General features: G+C 48.4%; 1 protein-coding gene across 2 annotated transcripts in view; it reads left to right on the top strand.

The window, feature by feature from the left end:
- LOC124014439 (protein phosphatase 1 regulatory subunit 14B-like) overlaps positions 1-22,500 on the top strand; it is a 49,843-nt gene that overhangs the window by 1,050 nt on the left and 26,293 nt on the right. For both annotated transcript variants that reach the window (XR_006835019.1, XM_046329419.1), the window contains exon 1: positions 1-220. This exon is cut by the window's left edge and continues 1,050 nt beyond it. Coding sequence is in view for 1 of the 2 variants with exons in the window: in XM_046329419.1 (XP_046185375.1) it covers positions 17-220 (204 nt within the window). In the remaining variant the exon portion in view is untranslated. The remainder of the gene's footprint in view (positions 221-22,500) is intronic.

Below are 22,500 nucleotides of genomic sequence, written 5' to 3'. Positions count from 1 at the left end.
CTTCAGCCGACAGATCATGGCTGCGGTTACCAGCCCAGAGACGAGTCCTCAACCCCGGGTATATTTCCAGACGGCAGCTGCCGGTTCCACCGAAGAACCGGAGACCCCTGTTCGGAAGCAAGGACGAGTAACCGTGAAATATGACCGAAAAGAATTGAGAAAGAGACTGAATCTGGAGGAATGGATAATCGATCAGCTAACGGATCTTTACGACTGTGAGGTGAGATACCGATAAATAAATAACACAACGATTAGGTTGAATGTCGCAAATCCTACCCACCCTATATAGTGCACTACTTTTGACTTGGTGTAATAGGGGCTATGATTAAAAGGAGTGTCCTATTGAATAGGGTGACAATTTGAGGTCATAAAGGCTACTGTAATGAACTACTTGAATCTATCGATTCCCCCCAGATTCCCCCCAGATTCTCCCCAGGTCTAATAATCAGTTTATCTGGTATTTCATGTGAAAGTTGAACAACGTGGCTGTAATCAGGAATAGATTAAGACTAAACATCACAGTGTCATCATAGCATGACATGACCTTTCTATTAGGCCTGTAACATGTAGCTTCTAACCTGTAACCTGGAGCCTGTAACATGTAGCCTGTAATTTGTAGCCTGTAACCTATAGCCAAAAAACCTGTAGCCTATAGCCTCTAACCTGTAGCCTGTAGCCTCTAACCTGTAGCCTGTAGCCTCTAATCTGTAGCCTGTAACCTCTAACCTGTAGCCTATAGCCTCTAACTTGTAGCCTATAGCCTCTAACCTGTAGCCTATAGCCTCTAACCTGTAGCCTATAGCCTCTAACCTGTAGCCTATAGCCTCTAGCCTGTAGCCTCTAACCTGTAGCCTATAGCCTCTAACCTGTAGCCTATAGCCTCTAACCTGTAGCCTATAGTCTCTAACCTGTAGCCTCTAGCCTGTAGCCTCTAACCTGTTAGCCTGTAATCTGTAGCCTGTAGCCCGTAACCTGTAGCCCGTAACCTGTAGCCCGTAACCTGTAGCCTCTAACCTGTAGCCTGTAACATGTAGCTTGTAGCCCGTAGCCTCTAACCTGTAGCCTCTAACCTGTAGCCTGTAGCCCGTAACCTGTAGCCTCTAACCTGTAGCCCGTAACCTGTAGCTAACCTGTAGCCTCTAACCTGTAGCCTGTAGCCTCTAACCTGTAGCCTGTAGTCTCTAACCTGTAGCCTCTAACCTGTAGCCTCTAACCTGTAGCCTCTAACCTGTAGCCCGTAACCTGTAGCCTCTAACCTGTAGCCTGTAGCCTCTAACCTGTAGCCTCTAACCTGTAGCCTCTAACCTGTAGCCTCTAACCTGTAGCCCGTAACCTGTAGCCTCTAACCTGTAGCCCGTAACCTGTAGCCTCTAACCTGTAACCTGTAGCCTCTAACCTGTAACCTGTAGCCTCTAACCTGTATCCTCTAACCTGTAGCCTCTAACCTGTAGCCTCTAACCTGTAGCCTGTAGCCCGTAACCTGTAGCCTCTAACCTGTAGCCCGTCACCTGTAGCTAACCTGTAGCCTCTAACCTGTAGCCTGTAGCCTCTAACCTGTAGCCTGTAGTCTCTAACCTGTAGCCTCTAACCTGTAGCCTCTAACCTGTAGCCTCTAACCTGTAGCCCGTAACCTGTAGCCTCTAACCTGTAGCCTGTAGCCTCTAACCTGTAGCCTCTAACCTGTAGCCTCTAACCTGTAGCCCGTAACCTGTAGCCTCTAACCTGTAGCCCGTAACCTGTAGCCTCTAACCTGTAACCTGTAGCCTCTAACCTGTAACCTGTAGCCTCTAACCTGTAGCCTCTAACCTGTATCCTCTAACCTGTAGCCTCTAACCTGTAGCCTAACTCAACTATATCCCATTAGCCTAAATAATATGAGTCAAGTCACTCATATATAATCCCGTCCTCTGGACAATTTACATTTATTTTGTATACTGCTGCTACACCATGTTTATTATCTATGCATAGTCACTTCACCTCTACCTACAAATGACCTCTAACCTGTACCCCCGCACACTGACTCTGTACCAGTACCCCCTGTATATAGCCTCCACATTGACTCTGTACCAGTACACCCTGTATATAGTCTCCACATTGACTCTGTACCAGTACCCCCTGTATACAGCCTCCACATTGACTCTGTACAAGTACCCCCTGTATATAGCCTCCACATTGACTCTGTACAAGTACCCCCTGTTTATAGCCTCCACATTGACTCCGTACTGGTACCCCCTGTATATAGCCTCCACATTGACTCTGTACAAGTACCCCCTGTTTATAGCCTCCACATTGACTCCGTACTGGTACACCCTGTATATAGCCTCCACATTGACTCCATACTGGTACCCCCTGTATATAGCCTCCACATTGACTCTGTACTGGTACCCCCTGTATATAGCCTCCACATGGACTCTGTACCGTAACACCCTGTATATAGCCTCCACATTGACTCTGTACCGTAACACCCTATATATAGCCTCCACATTGACTCTGTACCGTAACACCCTATATATAGCCTCCACATTGACTCTGTACCGTAACACCCTATATATAGCCTCCACATTGACTCCGTACTGGTACACCCTGTATATAGCCTCCACATTGACTCCATACTGGTACACCCTGTGTATAGCCTCCACACTGACTCTGTACCATAACACCCTGTATATAGCCTCCACATTGACTCCATACTGGTACCCCCTGTATATAGCCTCCACATTGACTCTGTACCATAACACCCTGTATATAGCCTCCACATTGACTCCATACTGGTACACCCTGTATATAGCCTCCACATTGACTCCATACTGGTACCCCCTGTATATAGCCTCCACATTGACTCTGTACCATAACACCCTGTATATAGCCTCCACATTGACTCTGTACCATAACACCCTGTATATAGCCTCCACATTGACTCTGTACCATAACACCCTGTATATAGCCTCCACATTGACTCCATACTGGTACCCCCTGTATATAGCCTCCACATTGACTCTGTACCATAACACCCTGTATATAGCCTCCACATTGACTCTGTACCATAACACCCTGTATATAGCCTCCACATTGACTCTGTACCATAACACCCTGTATATAGCCTCCACATTGACTCTGTACAAGTACCCCCTGTATATAGCCTCCACATTGACTCTGTACAAGTACCCCCTGTTTATAGCCTCCACATTGACTCTGTACCATAACACCCTGTATATAGCCTCCACATTGACTCCATACTGGTACCCCCTGTATATAGCCTCCACATTGACTCCGTACTGGTACACCCTGTATATAGCCTCCACATTGACTCCATACTGGTACACCCTGTGTATAGCCTCCACATTGACTCTGTACCGTAACACCCTGTATATAGCCTCCACATTGACTCCATACTGGTACACCCTGTGTATAGCCTCCACACTGACTCTGTACCATAACACCCTGTATATAGCCTCCACATTGACTCCATACTGGTACCCCCTGTATATAGCCTCCACATTGACTCTGTACCATAACACCCTGTATATAGCCTCCACATTGACTCCATACTGGTACACCCTGTATATAGCCTCCACATTGACTCCATACTGGTACACCCCTGTATATAGCCTCCACATTGACTCTGTACCATAACACCCTGTATATAGCCTCCACATTGACTCTGTACCATAACACCCTGTATATAGCCTCCACATTGACTCTGTACCATAACACCCTGTATATAGCCTCCACATTGACTCTGTACCGTAATACCCTGTATATAGCCTCCACATTGACTCTGTACAAGTACCCCCTGTTTATAGCCTCCACATTGACTCTGTACCATAACACCCTGTATATAGCCTCCACATTGACTCCATACTGGTACCCCCTGTATATAGCCTCCACATTGACTCCGTACTGGTACACCCTGTATATAGCCTCCACATTGACTCCATACTGGTACACCCTGTGTATAGCCTCCACACTGACTCTGTACCATAACACCCTGTATATAGCCTCCACATTGACTCCATACTGGTACCCCCTGTATATAGCCTCCACATTGACTCTGTACCATAACACCCTGTATACAGCCTCCTCATTGACTCCATACTGGTACCCCTTGTATATAGCCTCCACATTGACTCTGTACCATAACACCCTGTATATAGCCTCCACATTGACTCTGTACCATAACACCCTGTATATAGCCTCCACATTGACTCTGTACCGTAACACCCTGTATATAGCCTCCACATTGACTCTGTACCGTAACACCCTGTATATAGCCTCCACATTGACTCTGTACCATAATACCCTGTATATAGCCTCCACATTGACTCTGTACCATAACACCCTGTATATAGCCTCCACATTGACTCTGTACCATAACACCCTGTATATAGCCTCCACATTGACTGTACCATAACACCCTGTATATAGCCTCCACATTGACTCTGTACCATAACACCCTGTATATAGCCTCCACATTGACTCTGTACCGTAATACCCTGTATATAGTCTCCACATTGACTCTGTACCGTAATACCCTGTATATAGCCTCCACATTGACTCTGTACCGTAATACCCTGTATATAGTCTCCACATTGACTCTGTACCGTAATACCCTGTATATAGTCTCCACATTGACTCTGTACCGTAATACCCTGTATATAGCCTCCACATTGACTCTGTACCGTAATACCCTGTATATAGCCTCCACACTGACTCTGTACCATAACACCCTGTGTATAGCCTCCACATTGACTCTGTACCATAACACCCTGTATATAGCCTCCACATTGACTCTGTACCATAACACCCTGTATATAGCCTCCACATTGACTCTGTACCATAACACCCTGTATATAGCCTCCACATTGACTCCATACTGGTACCCCCTGTATATAGCCTCCACATTGACTCCATACTGTAACACCCTGTATATAGCCTCCACATTGACTCCATACTGTAACACCCTGTATATAGCCTCCACATTGACTCCATACTGGTACCCCCTGTTTATAGCCTCCACATTGACTCCATACTGGTACACCCTGTATATAGCCTCCACATTGACTCCATACTGGTACCCCCTGTATATAGCCTCCACATTGACTCCATACTGGTACCCCCTGTATATAGCCTCCACATTGACTCCATACTGGTACCCCCTGTATATAGCCTCCACATTGACTCCATACTGGTACCCCCTGTATATAGCCTCCACATTGTACCCCTGTATATAGCCTCCACATTGACTCCATACTGGTACCCCCTGTATATAGCCTCCACATTGACTCCATACTGGTACCCCTGTATATAGCCTCCACATTGACTCCATACTGGTACCCCCTGTATATAGCCTCCACATTGACTCCATACTGGTACACCCTGTATATAGCCTCCACATTGACTCCATACTGGTACACCCTGTATATAGCCTCCACATTGACTCCATACTGGTACCCCCTGTATATAGCCTCCACATTGACTCCATACTGGTACCCCCTGTATATAGCCTCCACATTGACTCCATACTGGTACCCCCTGTATATAGCCTCCACATTGACTCCATACTGGTACCCCCTGTATATAGCCTCCACATTGACTCCATACTGGTACCCCCTGTATATAGCCTCCACATTGACTCCATACTGGTACCCCCTGTATATAGCCTCCACATTGACTCCATACTGGTACCCCCTGTATATAGCCTCCACATTGACTCCATACTGGTACACCCTGTATATAGCCTCCACATTGACTCCATACTGGTACACCCTGTATATAGCCTCCACATTGACTCCATACTGGTACACCCTGTATATAGCCTCCACATTGACTCCATACTGGTACCCCCTGTATATAGCCTCCACATTGACTCCATACTGGTACCCCCTGTATATAGCCTCCACATTGACTCCATACTGGTACCCCCTGTATATAGCCTCCACATTGACTCCATACTGGTACCCCCTGTATATAGCCTCCACATTGACTCCATACTGGTACCCCTGTATATAGCCTCCACATTGACTCCATACTGGTACCCCCTGTATATAGCCTCCACATTGACTCCATACTGGTACCCCTGTATATAGCCTCCACATTGACTCCATACTGGTACCCCTGTATATAGCCTCCACATTGACTCCATACTGGTACACCCTGTATATAGCCTCCACATTGACTCCATACTGGTACACCCTGTATATAGCCTCCACATTGACTCCATACTGTAACACCCTGTATATAGCCTCCACATTGACTCCATACTGGTACACCCTGTATATAGCCTCCACATTGACTCCATACTGGTACACCCTGTATATAGCCTCCACATTGACTCCATACTGGTACACCCTGTATATAGCCTCCACATTGACTCCATACTGGTACACCCTGTATATAGCCTCCACATTGACTCCATACTGGTACACCCTGTATATAGCCTCCACATTGACTCCATACTGGTACACCCTGTATATAGCCTCCACATTGACTCCATACTGGTACACCCTGTATATAGCCTCCACATTGACTCCATACTGTAACACCCTGTATATAGCCTCCACATTGACTCCATACTGGTACACCCTGTATATAGCCTCCACATTGACTCCATACTGGTACACCCTGTATATAGCCTCCACATTGACTCCATACTGGTACATACCCTGTATATAGCCTCCACATTGACTCCATACTGGTACACCCTGTATATAGCCTCCACATTGACTCCATACTGGTACACCCTGTATATAGCCTCCACATTGACTCCATACTGGTACACCCTGTATATAGCCTCCACATTGACTCCATACTGGTACACCCTGTATATAGCCTCCACATTGACTCCATACTGGTACACCCTGTATATAGCCTCCACATTGACTCCATACTGGTACACCCTGTATATAGCCTCCACATTGACTCCATACTGGTACACCCTGTATATAGCCTCCACATTGACTCCATACTGGTACACCCTGTATATAGCCTCCACATTGACTCCATACTGGTACACCCTGTATATAGCCTCCACATTGACTCCATACTGGTACACCCTGTATATAGCCTCCACATTGACTCCATACTGGTACACCCTGTATATAGCCTCCACTGGTACCCCCTGTATATAGCCTCCACATTGACTCCATACTGGTACCCCTGTATATAGCCTCCACATTGACTCCATACTGGTACCCCCTGTATATAGCCTCCACATTGACTCCATACTGGTACCCCTGTATATAGCCTCCACATTGACTCCATACTGGTACCCCCTGTATATAGCCTCCACATTGACTCCATACTGGTACCCCTGTATATAGCCTCCACATTGACTCCATACTGGTACACCCTGTATATAGCCTCCACATTGACTCCATACTGGTACACCCTGTATATAGCCTCCACATTGACTCCATACTGGTACATACCCCTGTATATAGCCTCCACATTGACTCCATACTGGTACCCCCTGTATATAGCCTCCACATTGACTCCATACTGGTACCCCCTGTATATAGCCTCCACATTGACTCCATACTGGTACCCCCTGTATATAGCCTCCACATTGACTCCATACTGGTACTCCATACCCCTGTATATAGCCTCCACATTGACTCCATACTGGTACCCCCTGTATATAGCCTCCACATTGACTCCATACTGGTACCCCCTGTATATAGCCTCCACATTGACTCCATACTGGTACCCCCTGTATATAGCCTCCACATTGACTCCATACTGGTACACCCTGTATATAGCCTCCCCATTGACTCCATACTGTAACACCCTGTATATAGCCTCCACATTGACTCCATACTGGTACACCCTGTATATAGCCTCCACATTGACTCCATACTGGTACACCCTGTATATAGCCTCCACATTGACTCCATACTGGTACACCCTGTATATAGCCTCCACATTGACTCCATACTGGTACACCCTGTATATAGCCTCCACATTGACTCCATACTGGTACACCCTGTATATAGCCTCCACATTGACTCCATACTGGTACCCCCTGTATATAGCCTCCACATTGACTCCATACTGGTACACCCTGTATATAGCCTCCACATTGACTCCATACTGTAACACCCTGTATATAGCCTCCACATTGACTCCATACTGGTACACCCTGTATATAGCCTCCACATTGACTCCATACTGGTACACCCTGTATATAGCCTCCACATTGACTCCATACTGGTACACCCTGTATATAGCCTCCACATTGACTCCATACTGGTACCCCCTGTATATAGCCTCCACATTGACTCCATACTGGTACACCCTGTATATAGCCTCCACATTGACTCCATACTGTAACACCCTGTGTATAGCCTCCACATTGACTCCATACTGGTACACCCTGTATATAGCCTCCACATTGACTCCATACTGGTACACCCTGTATATAGCCTCCACATTGACTCCATACTGGTACACCCTGTATATAGCCTCCACATTGACTCCATACTGGTACACCCTGTATATAGCCTCCACATTGACTCCATACTGGTACACCCTGTATATAGCCTCCACATTGACTCCATACTGTAACACCCTGTATATAGCCTCCACATTGACTCCATACTGGTACACCCTGTATATAGCCTCCACATTGACTCCATACTGGTACACCCTGTATATAGCCTCCACATTGACTCTGTACTGGTACACCCTGTATATAGCCTCCACATTAACTCCATACTGGTACACCCTGTATATAGCCTCCACATTGACTCCATACTGGTACACCCTGTATATAGCCTCCACATTGACTCCATACTGGTACCCCCTGTATATAGCCTCCACATTGACTCCATACTGGTACACCCTGTATATAGCCTCCACATTGACTCCATACTGGTACACCCTGTATATAGCCTCCACATTGACTCCATACTGGTACACCCTGTGTATAGCCTCCACATTGACTCCATACTGGTACACCCTGTATATAGCCTCGTTATTCTTATTTTATTGTGTTACTTTTTTAAAATCAAATTTTTTTAACTTCAGTTTATTTGGTAAATATTTTCTTAACTTGATTCTTGATTTGCACTGTTGGTTAAGGGCTTGTTAGTAAGCATTTCACGGTAAGGTCGACACTTGTTGTATTCGGCGCATGTGAATAATAAAGTTTGATTTGACTTGTAGAGGGAAGGGAAGCTTTCTAATCAATGGAAGATGTGTTAAAATTAATGAGTCATTTCCAGTAATCAATCAGTCGATGACGAGGCATAAACCCATTATGTTGCATTATACACACAATACTGGGGTGCTTTAGTTTACAGCTACAGTTGGGTTCTGCTGTGTGTGTGGGGGGGGATTCTGAGCTGGCAATGACCCACATTCTATTCCTAGCAGGGATTTACAGCTACGGTTCAGAGAAAGAGAGGAAGGGAAGGAGGGAGGGAGGGAGTTACCTGTGGATCTATTGCCTGAATACAGACATGCTTCCACAGAAACACAGTAGTACTAAGACCGGCTGGATGGAGAGACAGACAGACAGACAGACAGACAGACAGTAGACCTGCTGGATGGAGAGAGAGAGAGACAGACAGACAGACAGATAGTAGACCGGCTGGATGGAGAGAGAGACAGACAGTAGACCAGCTGGATGGAGAGAGAGAGAGACAGTAGACCAGCTGGATGGAGAGAGAGAGAGAGACAGTAGACCAGCTGATTGGAGAGAGAGAGACAGTAGACCAGCTGGATGGAGAGAGAGAGACAGTAGACCAGCTGGATGGAGAGAGAGAGACAGTAGACCAGCTGGATGGAGAGAGACAGACAGTAGACCAGCTGGATGGAGAGAGAGAGAGAGACAGTAGACCAGCTGGATGGAGAGAGAGAGACAGACAGTAGACCAGCTGGATGGAGAGAGAGAGAGAGAGACAGTAGACCAGCTAGATGGAGAGAGAGCGAGAGACAGTAGACCAGCTGGATGGAGAGAGAGAGGGAAACAGTAGACCAGCTGGATGGAGTGAGAGACAGACAGTAGACCAGCTGGACCAGCTGGATGGAGGGAGGAACAGACAGTAGACCAGCTGGATGGAGAGGGAGAGAGACAGTAAACCAGCTGGGTGGAGAGGGGTGGAGAGAGGAGAGGGGGTGGAGAGAGGAGAAGGGGTGGAGAGAGAAGGGGATGGAGAGAGGAGAAGGGGGTGGAGAGAGGAGAGGGGGTGGAGAGGGAGAGGGGGTGGAGAGGGGAGAGGGGGTGGAGAGAGGAGAGGGGGTGGAGAGAGAGAGAGGGGGTAGTAGACAGATAGTAGACCGGCTGGATGGAGAGAGAGACAGACAGTAGACCAGCTGGATGGAGAGAGAGAGAGACAGTAGACCAGCTGGATGGAGAGAGAGAGACAGTAGACCAGCTGGATGGAGAGAGACAGACAGTAGACCAGCTGGATGGAGAGAGAGAGAGAGACAGTAGACCAGCTGGATGGAGAGAGAGAGGGGAGAGAGAGAGACGGTAGACCAGCTGGATGGAGAGAGAGAGAGAGACGGTAGACCAGCTGGATGGAGAGAGAGAGAGAGACAGTAGACCAGCTGGATGGAGAGAGAGCGAGAGACAGTAGACCAGCTGGATGGAGAGAGAGAGGGAAACAGTAGACCAGCTGGATGGAGTGAGAGACAGACAGTAGACCAGCTGGACCAGCTGGATGGAGAGAGAGTGAGAGAGAGAGACAGTAGACCAGCTGGATGGAGGGAGGAACAGACAGTAGACCAGCTGGATGGAGAGGGAGAGAGACAGTAAACCAGCTGGGTGGAGAGGGGTGGAGAGAGGAGAAGAGGGGTGGAGAGAGGAGAAGGGGGTGGAGAGAGGAGAAGGGGGTGGAGAGAGGAGAAGGGGGTGGAGAGGGGAGAGGGGGTGGAGAGGGGAGAGGGGGTGGAGAGGGGAGAGGGGGTGGAGAGAGGAGAGGGGGTGGAGAGAGGAGAGGGGGTGGAGATGGGAGAGGGGGTGGAGAGAGGAGCTGGGGGTGGAGATAGGAGCCGGGGTGGAGAGGGGAGAGGGGGTGGAGAGAGGAGAGGGGGTGGAGGAGACGGGGGTGGCAATAGGAGAGGGGGTGGAGATGGGAGAGAGGGGAGGTTTGGCCAGAAATAAGTAAGGCAGTAAAACATAAAAGAAGGGAGGAAAATTTGGAAACAGAAGAGGGGAAAAGAGCGAAGTTGCTGTGGTCTCACACACACACACACACACACACACACACACACACACACACACACACACACACACACACACACACACACACACACACACACACACACACACACACACACACACACACACACACACACACACACACACACACACACACACACACACACACACACACACTTAACATACCTCTTAAACCTCTGTTTTAGACTTCATGATGGCACTCACACATGAACACTCTGTGACCAAAACAAAGATGTAACGCCTCAGGAATGAATGACCCCGGTGTAGCAGTATACGATGTCCTGTGACCCAGGAATGTAACATGTGAACTCACACACTTCCTGTTTCTGTTAGAATGACTCAGCACTGACTGACTAAGTGTGTGTGTGTGTGTGTGTGTGTTTGATTTCATGTGTCATGAGGTTTGATTCATGGTAATATTGTGTGCCTGTATAGACTGGTTAAAGGCCTCCACCAGTTTAGGTGTGTCAACAGCTTACATAGGAGAGAACGAATGAGGGTGTGTATGTATATATATGTATATATATAATGTGTATATACAGTACCAGTCAAAAGTTTGGACACACCTACACCAAGGATATTTTCTTTATTTTTACGATTTCCTACACAGCTTTGCACACTCTTGGCATTCTCTCAACCAGCTTCACCTGGAATGCTTTTTCTAACAGTCTTGAAGGAGTTCCCACATATGCTGAGCACTAGTGATGCACCGATACATTTTTGTCCAATACCGATGTCTGATATTTGTCTTGCACAAAAAAAACCCGATAGCGACACCGCGATAATCAATATTTATAATTTATATAATTTATATAATTATATTTTTTTAAGCATTCTAGTACAGTTAAACAGTTAACACACACACACATGGACACAGCAATCTAAGGCATCTCAGTGCAAGAGGCGTCACTACAGTCCCTGGTTCGAATCCAGGCTATATCACATCCGTCCGTAATTGGGAGTTGGGATTTGTTTAACAGTTTTTTTTGACGACATGATTCCATGTGTTATTTATACTGGAAAAGGCACCAAAAGAAGATCATTATGGCCAAACAGTTATATTTTTGTTTCATCAGACCAGAGGACATTTCTCCAAAAAGTACAATGTTTGTCCTCATGTGCAGTAGCATACCGTAGTCTGGCTTTTTAAGGCGGTTTTGGAGCAGTGGCTTCTTCCCTGCTGAGGGGCCGTACAACCTGTCATCCAGGACCCAAGTCGTACATCCTGTCATCCAGGACCCAAGTGGTACATCCTGTCATCCAGGACCCAAGTGGTACATCCTGTCATCCAGGAAGTGGTACAGTCATCCAGGACCCAAGTGGTACATCCTGTCATCCAGGACCCAAGTCGTACATCCTGTCATCCAGGACCCAAGTGGTACATCCAAGTGGTACATCCTGTCATCCAGGACCCAAGTCGTATCCTGTCATCCAGGACCCAAGTGGTACATCCTGTCATCCAGGACCCAAGTGGTACATCCTGTCATCCAGGACCTGTCATCCAGGACCCAGTGGTACATCCTGTCATCCAGGACCCAAGTGGTACATCCTGTCATCCAGGACCCAAGTGGTACATCCTGTCATCCAGGACCCAAGTGGTACATCCTGTCATCCAGGACCCAAGTGGTACATCCTGTCATCCAGGACCCAAGTGGTACATCCTGTCATCCTGTCATCCAGGACCCAAGTGGTACATCCTGTCATCCAGGACCCAAGTGGTACATCCTGTCATCCAGGACCCAAGTGGTACATCCTGTCATCCAGGATCCTGTCCCAGTGGTACAGTACATCCTGTCATCCAGGACATCCTGTCATCCAGGACCCAAGTGGTACATCCTGTCATCCAGGACCCAAGTGGTACATCCTGTCATCCAGGACCCAAGTGGTACATCCTGTCATCCAGGACCCAAGTGGTACATCCTGTCATCCAGGACCCAAGTGGTACATCCTGTCATCCAGGACCCAAGTGGTACATCCTGTCATCCAGGACCCAAGTGGTACATCCTGTCATCCAGGACCCAAGTGGTACATCCTGTCATCCAGGACCCACATCCTGTCATCCAGGACCCAAGTGGTACATCCTGTCATCCAGGACCCAAGTGGTACATCCTGTCATCCAGGACCCACAGTCATCCAGGACCCAAGTGGTACATCCTGTCATCCAGGACCCAAGTGGTACATCCTGTCATCCAGGATCCTGTCATCCAGGACCCAAGTGGTACATCCTGTCATCCAGGACCCAAGGTACATCCTGTCATCCAGGACCCAAGTGGTACATCCTGTCATCCAGGACCCAAGTCGTACATCCTGTCATCCAGGACCTGTCATCCAGTGGTACATCCTGTCATCCAGGACCCAAGTGGTACATCCTGTCATCCAGGACCCAAGTGGTACATCCTGTCATCCAGGACCCAGTGGTACATCGTCATCCAGGACCCAGTGGTACATCCTGTCATCCAGGACCCAAGTGTACATCCTGTCATCCAGGACCCAAGTGGTACATCCTGTCATCCAGGACTGTCAAGACCCAAGTGGTACATCCTGTCATCCAGGACCCAAGTGGTACATCCTGTCATCCAGGACCCAAGTCGTACATCCTGTCATCCATCCTGTCATCCAGGACCCAAGTGGTACATCCTGTCATCCAGGACCCACATCCTGTCATCCAGGACCCATCCTGTCATCCAGGACCCAAGTGGTACATCCTGTCATCCAGGACCCAAGTGGTACATCCTGTCATCCAGGACCCAAGTGGTACATCCTGTCATCCAGGACCCAAGTGGTACATCCTGTCATCCAGGACCCAAGTGGTACATCCTGTCATCCAGGATCCTGTCATCCAGGACCCAAGTGGTACATCCTGTCATCCAGGACCCAAGTGGTACATCCTGTCATCCAGGACCCAAGTGGTACATCCTGTCATCCAGGACCCAAGTGGTACATCCTGTCATCCAGGACCCAGTGGTACATCCTGTCATCCAGGACCAAGTGGTACATCCTGTCATCAGTGGTACATCCTGTCATCCAGGACCCAAGTGGTACATCCTGTCATCCAGGACCCAAGTGGTACATCCTGTCATCCAGGACCCAAGTGGTACATCCTGTCATCCAGGACCCAAGTGGTACATCCTGTCATCCAGGACCCAAGTGGTACCGGAGCACCAAGTCTAAGAACAAACATACCGTTATGAAAGTTGTATTGTCAATCTTGTTTTGTATTTAAACGCCACTTTAAACGTGTACATGACACTGCAACAAAATTTCCTCATGGGGACAAAAAAGTCAGTAAGTAAGAGGCTCCTCAACAGCTTTTGGACTGTGATGACCCCCAAGTGACCCTGCTGAACAATTCATAAAAATCGCCACCGGACAATTTACATTGACCCCCCCCTCCCCTTTCTCTTGTACACTGCTGCTACTCGCTGTTACATAGTCACTTCGCCTACAGTTGATGTACATATTACCTCGACTAACCTGTACCCCTCCACACTGACTCAGTACCAGTACCCCCTGTATATAGCCTCCACATTGACTCTGTACCGGTACCCCCTGTATATAGCCTCCACATTGACTCTGTACCGGTACCCCCTGTATATAGCCTCCACACGGACTCTGTACCGGTACCCCCTGTATATAGCCTCCACATTGACTCTGTACCGGTACCCCCTGTATATAGCCTCCACACTGACTCTGTACCGGTAACCCCCTGTATATAGCCTCCACACGGACTCTGTACCGGTACCCCCTGTATATAGCCTCCACATTGACTCTGTACCATAATATCCTGTATATAGTCTCCACACTGACTCTGTACCGGTACCCCCTGTATATAGTCTCCACATTGACTCTGTACCGTAATACCCTGTATATAGCCTCCACATTGACTCTGTACCGGTACCCCCTGTATATAGTCTCCACATTGACTCTGTACCGTCACACCCTGTATATAGCCTCCACATTGACTCTGTACCGTCACACCCTGTATATAGCCTCCACATTGACTCTGTACCGGTACCCCTGTATATAGTCTCCACATTGACTCTGTACCGGTACCCCTGTATATAGCCTCCACATTGACTCTGTACCGGTACCCCCTGTATATAGCCTCCACATTGACTCTGTACCGTAACACCCTGTATATAGCCTCCACACTGACTCTGTACCGGTACCCCCTGTATATAGCCTCCACATTGACTCTGTACCGGTAACCCCCTGTATATAGCCTCCACACGGACTCTGTACCGGTACCCCCTGTATATAGTCTCCACACTGACTCTGTACCGGTACCCCCTGTATATAGTCTCCACATTGACTCTGTACCGTAATACCCTGTATATAGCCTCCACATTGACTCTGTACTGGTACCCCTGTATATAGCCTCCACATTGACTCTGTACCATAACACCCTGTATATAGCCTCCACATTGACTCTGTACCGTAACACCCTGTATATAGCCTCCACATTGACTCTGTACCGTAACACCCTGTATATAGCCTCCACATTGACTCTGTAACCTGTACTAACAGCCTCCACTTGACTATACCGTAACACCCATTGACTCTGTACCGTAACACCCTGTATATAGCCTCCACATTGACTCTGTACCAGTAACACCCTGTATATAGCCTCCACATTGACTCTGTACCGTAACACCCTGTATATAGCCTCCTCCAGGGCTTGTATATCACGGTAAGGTCTACCCTTGTTGTATTCGGCGCATGTGACAAATTAAGTTTTGATTTGATTTGAAGACAACGCAGGAGTGGCTTCGGTACAAGTCTCTGAATGTCCTTAACTGGCCCAGCCAGAGCCCGGACTTGAGCCTGATCGAACATCTCTGGAGAGACCTGAAGATATCTGTGCAGCGACGCTCCCCATCCAACCTGACAGAGCTTGGGAGGATCTGCAGAGAAGAATGGGAGAAACTCCCCAAGTACAGGTGTGCCAAGCTTGTAACATCATAGACTGGAGGCTGTAATTGATGCCAAAAGTGCTTCAACACTGAGTAAAGGGTCTGAATACTGATGTAAATGTAATATTTCAGTTTTTAATTTTTTATAAATTAGCAAACATTTAGACCGAAGCATTTCATATACATTATTTGTTGCCGCGCAACAGCGTTTTTTCTCAAATGTTTGAGAGGAAGATTAGATATAGGCCGATAGTTTTTTATATTTTCTGGGTCATGGTTTGGCTTTTTCAAGAAAGGCTTTATTACTGCCACTTTTAGTGAGTTTGGTACACATCCGGTGGATAGAGAGACGTTTATTATGTTCAACATAGGAGGGCCAGGCACAGGAAGCAGCTCTTTCAGTAGTTTAGTTGGAATAGGGTCCAGTATGCAGCTTGAAGGTTTAGAGGCCATGATTATTTTCATCATTGTGTCAAGAGATTTAGTACTAAAACACTTGAGCGTCTCTCTTGATCCTAGGTCCTGGGAGAGTTGTGCAGACTCAGGACAACTGAGCCTTGAAGGAATACGCAGATTTAAAGAGGAGTCCGTAATTTGCTTTCTAATAATCATAATCTTTTCCTCAAAGAAGTTCATGAATTTATCACTGCTAAAGTGAAAGCCATCCTCTCTTGGGGAATGCTGCTTTTTAGTTAGCTTTGTGACAGTATCAAAAAGGAATTTCGGATTGTTCTTATTTTCCTCAATTAAGTTAGAAAAATAGGATGATGGAGTAGCAGTAAGGGCTCTTCGGTACTGCACGGTACTGTCTTTCCAAGCTAGTCGGAAGACTTCCAGTTTGGTGTGGCGCCATTTCCGTTCCAGTTTTCTGAAGCTTGCTTCAGAGCTCGGGTATTTTCTGTGTACCAGGGAGCTAGTTTCTTATGAGAAATGTTTTTAGTTTTTAGGGGTGCAACTGCATCTAGGGTATTGCGAAAGGTTAAATCGAGATCCTCAGTTAGGTGGTTAACTGATTTTTGTCCTCTGATGTTCTTGGGTAGGCAGAGGGAGTCTGGAAGGGCATCAAGGAATCTTTGTGTTGTTTGTGAATTTATAGCACGACTTTTGATGTTCCTTGGTTGGGGTCTGAGCAGATTATTTGTTGCAATTGCAAACGTAATAAAATGGTGGTCCGATAGTCCAGGATTATGAGGAAAACATTAAGATCCACAACATTTATTCCATGGGACAAAACTAGGTCCAGCGTATGACTGACAGTGAGTAGGTCCAGAGACATGTTGGACAAAACCCACTGAGTCGATGATGGCTCTGAAAGCCTTTTGGAGTGGGTCTGTGGACTTTCCCATGTGAATATTAAAGTCACCAAAGATTAGGATATTATCTGCTATGACTACAAGGTCCGATAGGAATTCACTCTCTCATGGTCACATGGTTAAACAGGTTTAAACCTTCCTAAAAATGTTTAACCCTTCAATGGTGTGTTTGTCAAAAATGATCATTTCTGGATTTTGCCAAAGGACTAAAAAGGACTGAAATGAAAATAAAGAATTGAAAGGACTGAAATGAAAAGAGGTTAAAGGTCAGATGGAAAAATAAACCTGAGCTGCTACGTGTCATTTCCTGATTTTGTTGCTGAACATGTTCATCATCCTGTTCTTCATCCTGCTTTCTCTCTCCTCCTCCTTCTCTCCTCCCTCTCGTTCCTCCTCCCTCTCGTTCTTTCTCCTCCCTCTCGTTTCTCTCCTCCTCTCCTTCCTCCTCCTTCGTTCTCTCCTCCTCTCGTTTCTCTCCTCCCTCTCGTTCTCTCCTCCCTCTCGTTCTCTCCTCCTCTCGTTCTCTCCTCCCTCTCGTTCTCTCCTCCTCTCGTTCTCTCCTCCCTCTCGTTTCCTCCTCCATCTCGTTCTCTCTCTCCCTCTCGTTCTCTCCTCCCTCTCGTTCCCTCCTCCATCTCGTTCTCTCTCTCCCTCTCGTTCTCTCCTCCCTCTCGTTCCTCCTCCCTCTCGTTCCTCCTCCTCTCGTTCCCTCCTCCATCTCGTTTCTCTCTCTCCTCTCGTTCTCTCCTCTCTCGTTCTCCTCCTCCTCTCGTTCTCTCTCTCCTCTCGTTCTCTCCTCCTCTCGTTCTCTCCTCCTCTCGTTCTCGTTCCCTCGTTTCTCCTCCTCTCGTTCTCTCCTCCCTCTCGTTCTCTCCTCCCTCTCGTTCCCTCCTCCATCTCGTTCTCTCTCTCCCTCTCGTTCTCTCCTCCCCTCTCGTTCCCTCCTCCATCTCGTTCTCTCTCTCCCTCTCGTTCTCTCCTCCCTCTCGTTCCCTCCTCCCTCTCGTTTCCCTCCTCCCTCTCGTTTCCTCCTCCATCTCGTTCTCTCTCTCCCTCTCGTTCTCTCCTCCCTCTCGTTCTCTCCTCCCTCTCGTTTCTCTCCTCCTCTCGTTCTCTCTCTCCCTCTCGTTCTCTCTCTCCCTCTCGTTCTCTCCTCCCTCTCGTTCTCTCCTCCCTCTCGTTCTCTCCTCCACTCTCGTTCTCTCCTCCCTCTCATTCTCTCCTCCCTCTCGTTCTCTCTCTCCCTCTCGTTCTCTCTCTCCCTCTCGTTCTCTCCTCCCTCTCGTTCTCTCCTACCTCTCGTTCTCTCCTACCTCTCGTTCTCTCCTACCTCTCCTTCTCTCCTACCTCTCCTTCTCTCCTACCTCTCCTTCTCTCCTACCTCTCGTTCTCTTCTCTTCTTCCTCTCGTTCTCTTCTCCCTCTCGTTCTCTCCTCCCTCTCGTTCTCTCCTCCCTCTCGTTCTCTCCTCCCTCTCGTTCTCTCCTCCCTCTCGTTCTCTCTCTCCCTCACGTTCTCTCTCTCCCTCTCGTTCTCTCCTCCCTCTCGTTCGCTCTCTCCTCTCCTCTCTCTCCTCTCGTTCTCTCTCTCCCTCTCGTTTCTCTCTCTCTCCGTTCTCTCTCCTCTCGTTCTCTCTCTCCTCTCGTTCTCTCTCCTCTCGTTCTCTTCTCCTCTCGTTCTCTTCTCTCTCTCGTTCTCTCCTCCTCTCGTTTCTCCTCCCTCTCGTTCTCTCCTCCCTCTCGTTCTCTTCTCCCTCTCGTTCTCTCCTCCTCTCGTTCTCTCCTCCTCTCGTTCTCTCCTCCCTCTCGTTCTCTCCTCCACTCCCATTTTCTCTCCTCCACTCTCGTTTTCTCTGTCTCGTTTGTCTCTCCCTTTCCCTCTCTCCTCCAATCTCATTTTCTCTTTCCTCTCGTTCTCTCCTCCACTCTCGTTCTCTCTGTCTCATTTTCTCTCCCTCGTTCTCTCCTCCACTCTCATTTTCTCTGTCTCGTTTTTCTCTCTCCCTCTCCCTCTCTCCTCCACTCTCATTTTCTCTCTCCCTCTCGTTCTCTCCTCCACTCTCGTTTTCTCTGTCTCATTTTCTCTCTCCCTCTCTCCTCCACACCCATTTTCTCTCTCCCTCTCATTCTCTCCCTCTCGTTCTCTCCTCCACTCCCATTTTCTCTCTCATTTTCTCTCTCCCTCTCGTTCTCTCCTCCACTCTCGTTTTCTCTGTCTCATTTTCTCTCTCCCTCTCTCCTCCACACCCATTTTCTCTCTCCCTCTCATTCTCTCCCTCTCCCTCTCTCCTCCACACCCATTTTCTCTCTCCCTCTCATTCTCTCTGTCTCGTTTTCTCTCCCTCTCGTTCTCTCCTCCACTCTTGTTTTCTCTGTCTCATTTTCTCTCTCCCTCTCGTTCTCTCCTCCACTCCCATTTTCTCTGTCTCATTTTCTCTCTCCCTCTCGTTCTCTCCTCCACTCTCGTTTTCTCTGTCTCATTTTCTCTCTCCCTCTCTCCTCCACACCCATTTTCTCTCTCCCTCTCATTCTCTCCCTCTCCCTCTCTCCTCCACACCCATTTTCTCTCTCCCTCTCATTCTCTCTGTCTCATTTTCTCTCCTCTCGTTCTCTCCTCCACTCTTGTTTTCTCTGTCTCATTTTCTCTCTCCCTCTCGTTCTCTCCTCCACTCCCATTTTCTCTGTCTCATTTTATCTCTCTTCCCAGTGGGGTTAGCAGGTTTAGCTTGGGGGAAACAGACTCTCAGCTGCGTATTTTATTCTAGTATCTGCACATTCCCGATAAGCAGTTGTGTGTGTCGGTGTGTGTGTCGGTGTGTGTGTCGGTGTGTGTGATGGAAGGCAGCAGGTGTCGACTGATACACCTTGACCCCCACTCTGTCTCATTGCATACCCCCCTCTCTTTCTCTAGTCTCCCCCCTTCCTCCCTCCCTCCCTCTCTCCCTCCCTCTCTCTCTCTCTCCCTCCCCCCCCTTCCTCCCTCCCTTCCTCCCTCCCTTCCTCCCTCCTCCCTTCCTCTCTCCCACCCAGAGTGATGTTTTGGCCAGCCGTGCTGCCGTCTGTCTGTACCACCAGAAGGGAGAGAAGACGAGTCAAACAAAGGAAACGGGAGTGAGGGAAGGAGGCAGGATTAATGCATGATATACAGAGAGAGACAGAGGGAGAAAGATATACAGAGAGAGACAGAGGGAGCAAGATATACAGGGGGAGAGGAGAGGGAGCAAGATATACAGGGAGAGACAGAGGGAGCAAGATATACAGGGAGAGACAGAGGGAGCAAGATATACAGGGAGAGACAGAGGGAGCAAGATATACAGGGAGAGACAGAGGGAGCAAGATATACAGGGAGAGACAGAGGGAGCAAGATATACAGGGAGAGACAGAGGGAGCAAGATATACAGGGAGAGACAGAGGGAGCAAGATATACAGGGAGAGACAGAGGGAGCAAGATAGACAGAGGGAGCAAGATATACAGGGAGAGACAGAGGGAGCAAGATATACAGGGAGAGACAGAGGGAGCAAGATATACAGGGAGAGACAGAGACAGGGAGAGGAGCAAGATATACAGGGAGAGACAGAGAGGGAGCAAGATATACAGGGAGAGACAGAGGGAGCAAGATACAGGGAGAGACAGGGAGCAAGACAGGGGGAGACTGAGAGGGAGCAAGATATACAGGGAGAGACAGAGGGAGCAAGATATACAGGGGGAGAGGAGAGGGAGCAAGATATACAGGGAGAGACAGAGGGAGCAAGATATACAGGGAGAGACGGAGAGGGAGCAAGATATACAGGGAGAGACAGAGGGAGCAAGATATACAGGGGGAGACTGAGAGGGAGCAAGATATACAGGGAGAGACAGAGGGAGCAAGATATACAGGGGAGACTGAGAGGGAGCAAGATATACAGGGGGAGACTGAGAGGGAGCAAGATATACAGGGAGAGACAGAGGGAGCAAGATATACAGGGGAGACTGAGAGGGAGCAAGATATACAGGGAGAGACAGAGGGAGCAAGATATACAGGGGGAGACTGAGAGGGAGCAAGATATACAGGGGGAGACTGAGAGGGAGCAAGATATACAGGGAGAGACAGAGGGAGCAAGATATACAGGGGAGACTGAGAGGGAGCAAGATATACAGGGAGAGACAGAGGGAGCAAGATATACAGGGGGAGACTGAGAGGGAGCAAGATATACAGGGGGAGACTGAGAGGGAGCAAGATATACAGGGAGAGACAGAGGGAGCAAGATATACAGGGGGAGACTGAGAGGGAGCAAGATATACAGGGGAGACTGAGAGGGAGCAAGATATACAGGGGGAGCAAGATATACAGGGGGAGCAAGATATACAGGAGAGACAGAGGGAGCAAGATATACAGAGAGAGACGGAGAGGGACAAGATATACAGGGAGAGACAGCGGGAGCAAGATATACAGGGAGAGACAAGAGGGGGAGCAAGATATACAGGGGGAGACAGAGAGGGAGCAAGATATGCAGGGGGAGACAGAGGGAGCAAGATATACAGGGGGAGACAGAGGGAGACAGGGGGAGACAGAGGGAGCAAGATATACAGGGAGAGCAAGATATACAGGGGGAGCAAGATATACAGAGAGAGACGGAGAGGGAGCAAGATATGCAGGGGGGGAGACAGAGGGAGCAAGATATACAGGGAGAGACAGAGGGAGCAAGATATACAGGGAGAGCAAGATATACAGGGGGCAAGATATACAGGGGGAGCAAGATATACAGAGAGAGACGGAGAGGGAGCAAGATATACAGAGAGAGACAGAGAGGGAGCAAGACAGGGAGAGACAGGGGAGCAAGATATACAGGGAGAGCAAGATATACAGGGGGAGCAAGATATACAGGGGGAGCAAGATATACAGAGAGAGACGGAGAGGGAGCAAGATATACAGAGAGAGACAGAGGGGGAGCAAGATATACAGGGAGAGACAGAGAGGGAGCAAGATATGCAGGGAGAGACAGAGGGAGCAAGATATACAGAGAGATGGAGAGGGAGCAAGATATGCAGGGGGAGCAAGATATACAGGGGGAGCAAGATATGCAGGGGGAGACAGATATACAGAGAGAGAC

This window comes from Oncorhynchus gorbuscha, linkage group LG25 (genome assembly GCF_021184085.1).
Source record: "Oncorhynchus gorbuscha isolate QuinsamMale2020 ecotype Even-year linkage group LG25, OgorEven_v1.0, whole genome shotgun sequence".
NCBI lineage: Eukaryota > Metazoa > Chordata > Actinopteri > Salmoniformes > Salmonidae > Oncorhynchus > Oncorhynchus gorbuscha.
This window is presented reverse-complemented; position numbering and strand designations above follow the sequence as displayed.